At 43.1% G+C, this 10,131-nt stretch overlaps 1 protein-coding gene across 1 annotated transcript; it reads right to left on the bottom strand.

The window, feature by feature from the left end:
- Positions 1-1,951: 1,951 nt before the first annotated feature.
- LOC115405736 (C-C motif chemokine 18-like) lies at positions 1,952-3,914 on the bottom strand. The gene is made up of 4 exons (XM_030115417.1): positions 3,756-3,914; positions 3,528-3,633; positions 2,527-2,604; positions 1,952-2,436 (listed from the first exon to the last, which is right to left on the bottom strand). The coding sequence occupies exons 1-4, from the start codon at positions 3,832-3,834 to the stop codon at positions 2,295-2,297; spliced, it is 405 nt and encodes a 134-aa protein (XP_029971277.1). The 5' UTR covers positions 3,835-3,914; the 3' UTR covers positions 1,952-2,294.
- Between the last annotated feature and the right edge of the window lie 6,217 nt (positions 3,915-10,131).

Raw genomic sequence — 10,131 nt, 5'->3', positions numbered from 1 at the left:
GAATTAAAATACCGTCCTCCTCGAGGCTCTTTTGTTCATGCAGAGATAAATGTGTTCTAAATATACAACTCAGAACCTTTTTTAGAAACAGGATTACAGGCAGTGATTTTGCTTATTTTTTTATTTGAGTCCATTCAGCAGAGAAAGTTTTACACTGTTTAGTATCAGCAGTAAGACTTGCTCTATTGAGGCGACGCATTTTGATCTGTAAAAGCAGCTGAACAGCTTTAAACAAGTGGATGTGAAAATTTCATGTTTGTGCCTCATTTTTCTGTTTTTCTTTTTTTTTTTTTATTCTTTTGAGCCTGTTGACAGCAACAAGGTCAACTTTTATTGTGTTGAGTCAAAAGCCCAAGAAAAACGGTGGCCTTGCAGTTTTTTAGTACTCGCTGGGAATCTGAAGTGTTTTTTTTTTTTAAATAAAATTAAACTGTCTTCAGAACTGAACCCATAAATTTGAACTATTTTCCGTGGTGAATTCACCTCGATCGGGGTTCAGATGCAACATCTCTCCGCTGTGGAAGGACACCGGAGCATCCAGAAGTTTTTCTGTTCTGGACAAGATGTTAAAACTTCCTACAGGAAAGCCGATAAACCCAGACTCCAACTAGGAATATCTCACTGTGACGTGAGAGCGCTCACCACTGCGCCACCAGTTTGCTGTTCAATGATTAATTCATAAGCGAGCCGCCCTCTGTTGTGTTATTTTCCTTATTGCCCTGAGGACAGACTGTTTTGCTTACATTTAAAAGCTTTTAAAAGTTGAAGATCCAGTTCATTCTACCTTTACAGTATTGCCATGTTTGAGAAGTTGTTGCTCACACAGCTCAGCCTTGAGCTTGTGAGGCAGCAATGCTTTGTGTTCTGAGAAAAACAACGCTCTAATTGACAAACTATAATTACATAATGTGTTTATTTATTGTTCTCACTGTCGTTGTAACTTCCTTGTATGGTCTTGCACGTGATGTACTCTCTCTACATCTCTTCTGTGTCCTCCTGAGCGTCAGCATCTGTCCATTACAGTGTACTTCTTGGCAGAGTGGCCAAAGAAACAATTTAGAATGAACTTTTGTGCTCTGCGTGTGACATTTAGCAGATTAAAGAATTCGGAACTCTTTTTTTTTTTATTGCTATTATTAATCAGAGGGGTTTTTCCCATGTTTCATGGCTTGTTTTATGACTAATAAGTCTGTGGTCTTTAGCTCGGTTTGACATGGGAGTCATCTTTCCCCAAAGCAAACTATGCATGTTAATAATCTTCTCATTATTGACCGTCTTTACCGTGTTTTCTGACAAATTTTCATATAAATATTGAAAATCACCAATAATTCAGATTTTCTTTCCTTCGGTTGGTATTCGTGACCGTTTACATCTAAAGACATACAGCTGAAGTGGCACAGTGGCTCATGGCCAGGATGCCCCCAGTTCCACCAGCCCTCAACAGGGGTCAGACCCAGCCTCCAAAATTCAATACAACACAGAATGGATGGATGGATAGGTGATGGTGTGTGGAGATGTCATTTGCAGATTCCTTCTGCCCTCTAGTGGGCATTTAAAGCAACTGCAGCGACTTACCTTTTCTGAATGGAAAACCAAAACCCCTGAGGGGCTGAATTAGTGCGAGGAACCACTTCTGCGTCATTCCTCTGCTGCATTTGCATGTCCTCAGAAGTCAGAACAGCTCTTCGGAGAGTTTTCAGACATCTCTCAGTAGATTCATCTTTTCTATTCGTACACCAGGTACTCATATGAAATATACTCCTTCAGCAGCGACAGGTTATATAGTCTCCACTGCAAAACATATGTTTTTCCAAGATGCTTTCCCATGGAGTGTCAGGTTCTGTCGCAAAAAGTTCCATAGTGACTGTTGCCTCACAGTCTCTGTATCAGTGAAAGTTACACGGCAAAATTGAAGTCTCAAAATTACTTTAAACAAATATCCACAACAGCGTTGGAATGCTTAACTTTATTTATGTATGAGAATTATGATCGGCACAGGATATTTACTGGAATATACATTGAAATCATAGCAGAAAAGCATAGCATGATCTAAATATAGCCTCATTCAGGTAGCATGGTGAATAATAGGCGGGTGTCTGAAGCAGGGCGCCCTCCTCAGGTTGCTCCTGAGTTGTAATAAAATGATGTAGCAGATAGTTAAAGCACGTATTAATCTAACTATTTTGTTCCTGTTCAGGAGGTAATGATGATTTGCATGGTTTCATTACCCGAAGCTCAATCTGAAGCTCAAACATTAATAATTCTTTTGTGCCAGATCTCAAAAGCTTGGTACGTTACTCATAAAAACTTTCAGTGCCGTTTGTGATGTTGAAGATAAATCCACTGCCATCATGAACTGGGCGTCTTCCAGGTTTGGCCACTGGTGCTTCTTCCTCACTGCCTGAGTTGGGCTTTGACATCTTCTTCAGTTTTTCACTAATAAAAGTATAGGTTTTAGTCAAAAGATCTTTACATACAAACTAAGAATGTTTGTAATGACTTCGAGGTCAACGCAGAATGTCATACCTGAGTTTCCGCAGAATTTCCTGAACCCACTTCTGGTTCTTGTTTGCACAGATCTGCTTCTGGTTGGTCATGAGGAAACTGGAATAGTCAACATACATGTGGATGTTATTTCTACACTCATATGAGCTCAAAACTTTTAAGAAATCTGCTTAAAAACTTAGAAAAACAGCCAGTCTATTGAAATGTTAGACATTTTTGACATAGCATCATTTGTTTTCTTGCTGACTTGCTGTTGTAACCCTGTGAGAGGCAGCAGCCAAACAAGCAATTCTACAGTGTACGAAACCAAAAAAAGAATTGTTTATGGATAAATCATCAAAATAGAGAGTAAATGAAGATTCTTTTTTTTTAAATTTAATTTAGAGAAAAAATGAACTTTTGAATTGTATTCTGGTTTTCTCAGAATCAGCCATACTTAGGATCATCTTCTAGCCTTAATTAAATACCATAATCAGTTTGCCTGCTACACCGTGAATCATTAATCTGATTGTTTGATTTTGAAAAAGAAAGAAATGCTAGACGCGAAAATGAGAGCATGTGTGATCAAATGTCAGGGGGTTTTAATGTTTTTACATGTGGTTGTATTAATGAATAGAACAGCTGAGAAAACATTATTGATAACCATAATCCTCTTAGTATAAATTGATCTCCCTTACCAGGAAAATATAAAAACTTAAAAAAGAGCTATTTTCAAGATCTGCAAAAGTTACAATAGTACTGCTTTCCATTAAATCGTTTAGGCTATATTTTAATAGTCTCATGCATGACTCCAGATTTAGGGGCTCTCCCGGTGCATGTGTGGGTTTTCTTTACATGTTAGTATGATTAGTTATTGTGTTCTTTTTTTGTCTTTTCGTGGTCCATGTATTGGTGAACCCTGAGCTTCCTCTGAATGAAGCTCATTGAAAGAAAAACTTCTAGTAGTTTGTCTTTTCAGGTCCGTCTGTGAAGGTTTAGTGTCTTCAGATGTAGCAGGCAGTCATAGAAGGAGATGATCTTACATGATTGCAGGAAGGCGGCAGTTTTCTCCTTCTTTTTGCTCTCTGTAGCCCAATATGTTTACGAAAGCCACTGGTTTCTTTCTGTATTGTTCACAGCAGGATTGACCTGAGAGGGAACGAACACAAAGACCTTTCAACTTCATTCATTTGGTTCAGCTGAGAGATGTAATGTGAGATCTTCTGGATCTTACTGCGAATAAACATTTGAAATTGATGAGATAAACTTACGGGTACGCTGATATTGGCCTCGTATTCCCAGCGCGAAGCAGAGGAGAACAGTGAGGGCGATCAGAGTTTTCGATGCCATCCTGACGACGCAAGACCCAGCACCAGACGCAATGAGCGCCCAAGTTATGTATGTGGAAATTTATACTTGATGCTCTGTGGAATTTTTTTTTTTTGCCTGTGGCTCCTTAATTGAGGACAGGAAGTCCACTGTTGCATCATGGTAACCAAAACTGCAAACCTAGCACTTTGATTACACCTGAAATATGCCTTCATGTGACCCCAAGTTTTGTTTTTGTGGCGTTGTGGGCATGAGAATCACAGCGAAACTGGTGCAGTCATGCATTCGACTGAATACTTTCTCTTACTCAAGCTCTAATTTTTATTCTTATTTTCTGAGTTAATAATCGTGCAAAGCGGACAGTAATCCTCACAAAATCTTTTCATCATTAGTGCATTTAGCCTCAAAATAACATTACAAAAAGCACAATTTGCTGGACAAGATTTTTCCTTCATCTTGCTTTCAGGGTTCCAGCGCGAACAAGAAAAGATCTTCATATCTTCTGTCATAATTTGACCGTGCAGCATAAAGCAGTTGTCAGGTTTTTTTTACAGAATCAGCAATCTTTAGATTGTTCAGTGGTGAAAACTGATGGAGCTTGAGTGGCTTGTCAAAAATCCCTCCGACCCCCCCACTTCGTTAGCATGACCTATTTAGAAAGCTGACAACTCCAAATCTAGCGAGGCTGACCTAGATAGGCACAACATCTTCAAGTTGTAAACGCTCTCTAGCGTACTGTACACAACCCAAACTAAAGGTGGCAGCTGTGAAGGACGACTTGTAAAAATAAGAAATCAACACCTCCAGCATGGCACACTACGCACACATAAAAAAAAGAAAAAAAAGAAAAGCTGCTGCAACATCCATGAATGAATTTATGAATGTTTCAGCGTCAGTGTAGGTTTCCCAATTTGTGCGACATCTGCTTTATGTTTGCGTCTGTTTGTGTTGACAGTTACATAAAATGCTTGTGTGTAAATCTGAAGAAGCTGAAGATAGAGAGAAAAAAAAGAATAGTTCCCTTTTTTTTTTTTTGCATCCATTTCAGAACGAAACTCCGCCAATCTCCACCGACGATGTGGAGTTCAGCTGAAGATCAGGGCTGCTGAATCTCAGAGGGATTCGGCGTCTTGCTGTCACGGCGTGGCGACAGCTCCAGTCAGTGCTGCCAGCTGAACGAGTCTCCGGAGTCTCAGCAGATAAACTGTAAATCGTGTGAGTAACAGATCTGAACGCGCTTCTTGCCCTATATCTCGGGGCCATCGCCGAAGTGACTTCACGTCACAGTAATTGTTTTCCCTGCTACACGCAGAGAGATATCCACTGACAATAATTACAGAGGAATCAAATGAAAGAGTAATTGTGTTGATATTGTGTCCATGATTGCATTTGAAATGCGCTGATAGATTTGACACATTGGATATTGGATCAGACATCTACTCATCTGATTGAGAAAAGCCCCAATTGTTTCTGACTGTTGTGAGCCGTTTTCTCATTATGACTTGCCCAACTTCTGCCCTGCTTTGTCCTCCCACTTCACAGTCAGGCCCACACGTCTCAGTTTAGCTCCTCACACTAAAGTCCCACTCCTTCACTGATGTCCAACAGCAGGTTCTGGTATTTCCACCCATGGGGGGGGGGGGGGGCAGTGTTGGCTTGAGTCTGTAATGAAGCAAATCCTGCCTGTGTTAGTCATTGTGACGGTTTGGCACAGCAACAATAAGCAGCGCTGGGTTTTAGGCAAACAGTTTAAAAAGCATAGCTTAGGAAGCACGTGACAATCCCCTCACACTTCCAAATCAAATGAAAGGCGGAAGACAATAGAAGATTAAGAGCAGCCGTTACTATTCTGTCTTCTCTTTGTGTCTCTTTCTGTGTGTGTGAAGGTCTATTTCCTGTATTTATGTACAGATAAAGAAAATCGTAATGTGATAAAGTGCCAATTGTCTAGTTTGATGAACTAATCCCTGGTAGTCTCTGTGAAATAGCCTCTTATCGTTCCTTCCACAAAGGAACACACACTCACACACACATCTCCCTGCCAGGTTAACCTTACAACCTCACTGCAAACTGTTTTCTAATGTTTAATAATTCAATGTATTTTCAAAAAAGTCTGTCACAGTGCAGCAGCTAATTAAAATATTTGAATCACTGTTCCTTTAATTGAACATTACTGTATTTTAAGTTTTTTTAAATGACGTTAAATCTTTGTTTCTTCAAGATTCACAAGTGTCTTTCTGATTCATGTCATTAAAAACTCAATTTTTCTTCCAAGCAGATGATTTGAAGGCTTCCTGCAGCCTGAATTTATTATCATTTACTTATTTTATTTCATAAACCAAGCAATTTAGTGAATAATTGATTAAGAATAAAACGTGTTAGAAACTGTTCACGAGCTGCGGTTTGCATGAGGACGTATTAATTGTAGATTTAATTGAAACTGTCAGTTTCCTTTGTGTTGCAGTTTCAAAGGAGATTCAAAAAAGAAACACGGCAAGCTTGATCAGCCCCGCTAACAAACAAATCTCCAGTTCTGGTGGGCGTCTGGGGGAAGTTCTACGTGGGAATATGCGTGCGCGCCGTAAACAAAGCTTATCAATCTTTCCTCTTTCTTCAGCGTGAAAAGGACAATCTTACCTCTTGATCTGAAAGAAACCAGTCAGACCGACAAATCCACATAAACACAGCTACAGATTCAAACATCTATTTTCAGCAGCTGATAATGACTCACTCCCCCGAAAACAAGCTAACAAAGTTGCTTTCTTCGTTTTCTGCTGAACGGGTGGGATTTTATTGCTAACTGCACACAGAGATCTGAGGAGCAGCAGGAACGGAGTGAGAAATGCTCGCCGCTTTAAAACCAACACAAGTCACTGAATGGCTGCTCACTGCTGAAGGGCTTTTGACTTGTTTGTGGGTTCATCACTTTGAGTAACTCCTTTTCATGATGTGGTTTCCGTTGATCCTTTGTTGCAATAAAAAGTGCTGATTAGTGCAAGTTTGCCAGTTAAATCTTTATCGAAACAGTTTTTGTTCGGTTAATTATTTATCAACTGTTAGTTTGATTCCGTGAGAAATTTCAACCATCATGTTTCTACACATTCACTGATTTCTATGTGCATGAATTATGATAACTTTCGCTTTTTTTGTGCTATTTTAGTGAATGTTTGTGTATAAAGAAGACTTTTTCTCTTCTCGGGCCCCCCGACTTGCTTTTCTAGAACTCACACTGCTGGACGAAAGACGGGAAAAACAGAAAGGGGAAGGGGAGAGAGAGGAGGGAGAGTGAGGGGGAAGAGAGAGGGGGTCACCATTGAGTTGTCCACCCACACAAGACCCCCTCTGGTCACCTGCGTGGGCTGAGGCCGAAAGAAAGCCGAGGACTCACTCACACACACACACACACACACACACACACACACTCACACACGTACCCCACGCATACACGGAGCGCACACAAAAACAACAAAACCACAGCCAAATGTCAAATGTGGCAAAGCGGCGTGGAATAACAACATTTTAGATTAGTGAGAAACTTCCTCCAGCCTCCAGAAAGGGGCATTGTGGGAGAAACTCCACAACAGACAGGAGAGGCGGTGGAGATTAGAAATGATGACAGTGAAACCCCTCAGAATCCTCGGCTGTTGCATGAACTCCAAAAAATGTCCCGTTTGTCATAATTAGCAACATGAAAAACAATAGTCTCTTCAGTATTGTACTCGGAAGTTATGGTAAATGACTTGATGTATAATTCTGTGAGCCTGGCAGATTCTGTCCTCACCGTTTCCTCCTACATGCCATCTGCCCTGCGTCCAGGCTGTGGGTGACTGGAGGAGCTGCGGGGGGGTGGTGGATGAGGAATTATTGTAGAAAATTAAAAGAAAGCCTGTGATGTAACAGTCTGAGAGGATCTGTTGTTGTTCAAGCCCGGTACCGTAACATCAGCGGCCTCCAATACAGCGAGCGGTGGAAGACAGAAGAAAGACGCAGAATTGAAAGACCTCTGTAACATTAGGAAGCGCCCAGAGGTATTTCCGTCTGGCAGAGCTAGCGCCCGGCCGGGGAGGCTCTGGAGGATACAGCGAGCCAGAAGAGGTGAGGAGAATCGAGCAAAGTGGTAGAAAGAGGAGTATTTTTAGGGTGGCCTGTTATCTGTGGAGACGAGGGCTGCTGGTATCAGAGTGGGGTCACATGGCCGGGGGGGGGTGGGGGGGAGCAGCTCGGGCTCTCTGCCGAGACGATAGATAAGGAAGAGCAGAACAATGGGTGTTCTCTCCGTCTCTGTCTCTCGTGCATGAATTCATGTGTTCAGAGAAGCACACATACGCTCACACTCTCTAACCACAGAAAGACACACCAGGTTCACTCTCTGCTCCTCTAGAAAATATTTAGAAAGCTTCATATGTGCTGAAAGGTCACAAAGCCTCAGAACTCCGCAGGTGACACGAGAGCAAGTTATTAATACAGCGACTGTCTGACAAAACTAATGTTGTCGTAGAATCTCTGTTTATCTCCGTCTCTTCCTCTCCCGCTCGTCCCTTTTGTGGCCCTCTTACGATGTAAATGCCAGCACAACAGATGGATGGAGGGAACATCTCATCACTCTGACACCATGTTTATGCAATCGCATGCAAACACGCCGCACAAACACACACTCCACGTGCACACGCACATCCTCTCCAAACCAAGACGGTGACGGAGATTTCTTCACTCGTCGAAGTGAGGGGCAGACATACACACACACACGCGCACACACTTTTGGTGTTTTGGTGTTTCCGACGGAGCCTTCTGTTCGCTTCTTCCTTTGTTTATGGTGAACAGGCACGTTCGTAAACACGCATGCGCAAACCCACACATGAACGGAGTAATTTGCCAGACAAGCAGCTGTTCCGGAGAGAACCGGGTTCTAGCGGAACGCCTCTGACATGCTAATGACGCTTTGTCGGCCAGAGGAGTTCAACCACACGCTCTCACACCGTGCACATTTAGAAAATCTGACTATTATCTGTCATAACCCCGAGAATATTACTGGAGTTATATGAATATTAAACGGCCTTATCTCCCAGTGCAATTTAAGCGCCGTGTGTAGGACTACCAGCCAAATGAAACCCTATCTCGCTCCAGGAATATCTTAGCCAGGCTTTGAGGGAAGATCCTTTTTCAACACCCCCCCCCACCCCACCCCCCACCTCCACACCACCACCGCCACCCACCCACCCAATCAAATCCTCACTGGCAATGCGCAGCTCCTCATCTCTCTTCTCTGCTTCTTTTGTTCATCTCTCCCTGCCGCCCACACACCTAACCGTCCCTCGGGCTTTTCTCTTTTACACTCTCACGCACACGCACAAATTTACATTCGGCTACTTCGTATGTACTTTGCTTCTTTCTTTTTTTTCTTCATCCTGTCCTATTCTCTGTGTACCCTCAGTGTGTGTGTGTGTGTGTGTGTGTACGAACGCAACCCCACATGTGGACATATTCCGACAAACAGGGACTGGGCCTATATTTAGAGCTTCACAATACAGATGTGTGGGCAGCAGCCATCTGGGGCCCCGAGCGGAACAAAAAAGTCTGCGTCGATGTGTGTCGGCGTGGCGCGAGGCCAAACTTAAAGCAGGGGTTCGCAGTTGGGGGTGATCATTGTGGAAACCCCCTCCAGAGAGCTGGGAATCTCAGGGGAGAGTGGGAAAAGCATCCCGACCGTCATCAATCAAAACTCGGGTGACACAAATGACCAGAAACAACGAAGCGCTCTCCATCCGTGTCAGTGTGTCACCTCCGCCCCACAGACACCCCCCTCCCACCTGTGCCTCGGCCCCCATAGGCCCTCGCCGTACGATGCCCGACGCCATTGGCCCATCGGTCCCGGAGCGAAATCGCGGTCCGCTCTTGGCTAATTGGGCCTTTGTGATTGCGCAGTCTTTCGTGGCGCTGGGGGAGAATGAGACGTGAAAACGGTATTATGGTGGACGGGGGGGAGAGTGGCAGGTCGATGCGGGACCGTCGCTTTCGCCGTCTCGAAGTGCCAGATGCTCTTCCTGGCTCCATTATGGGGCCTTACAGGGAACTGGGATGGTTTCGGCGTAGCAACTGCAAAGACACAAAAGCAAGATGGAGACCGACCGAGATGGAGACTCACACAAACAAATATTTGCAAATGCAGTCAAACTCTCTCTTACACGTGCACTCACGTGTACAGTCTGTTAATAAATCCCTCCTGAAAACCAGAGCCAAAACTTTGCACTTTGGTTGACGGTTTTTACCTTTTCGTTTTGCTGACTTTGCTTTTGTACTGGTTAAACATGGACAGAGCAA

This window comes from Salarias fasciatus, chromosome 18 (genome assembly GCF_902148845.1).
Source record: "Salarias fasciatus chromosome 18, fSalaFa1.1, whole genome shotgun sequence".
NCBI lineage: Eukaryota > Metazoa > Chordata > Actinopteri > Blenniiformes > Blenniidae > Salarias > Salarias fasciatus.
This window is presented reverse-complemented; position numbering and strand designations above follow the sequence as displayed.

Excerpts from the sequence above, each read along its gene's own strand:
- LOC115405736 (XM_030115417.1), bottom strand. The coding sequence starts at position 3,834 with ATGGCATCGAAAACTCTGATCGCCCTCACTGTTCTCCTCTGCTTCGCG. Across the intron at positions 3,634-3,755 it reads AGGCCAATATCAGCGTACCC|GTCAATCCTGCTGTGAACAA; the intron begins GTAAGTTTATCT and ends GTTCCCTCTCAG. Across the intron at positions 2,437-2,526 it reads GAAATTCTGCGGAAACTCAG|TGAAAAACTGAAGAAGATGT; the intron begins GTATGACATTCT and ends TACTTTTATTAG.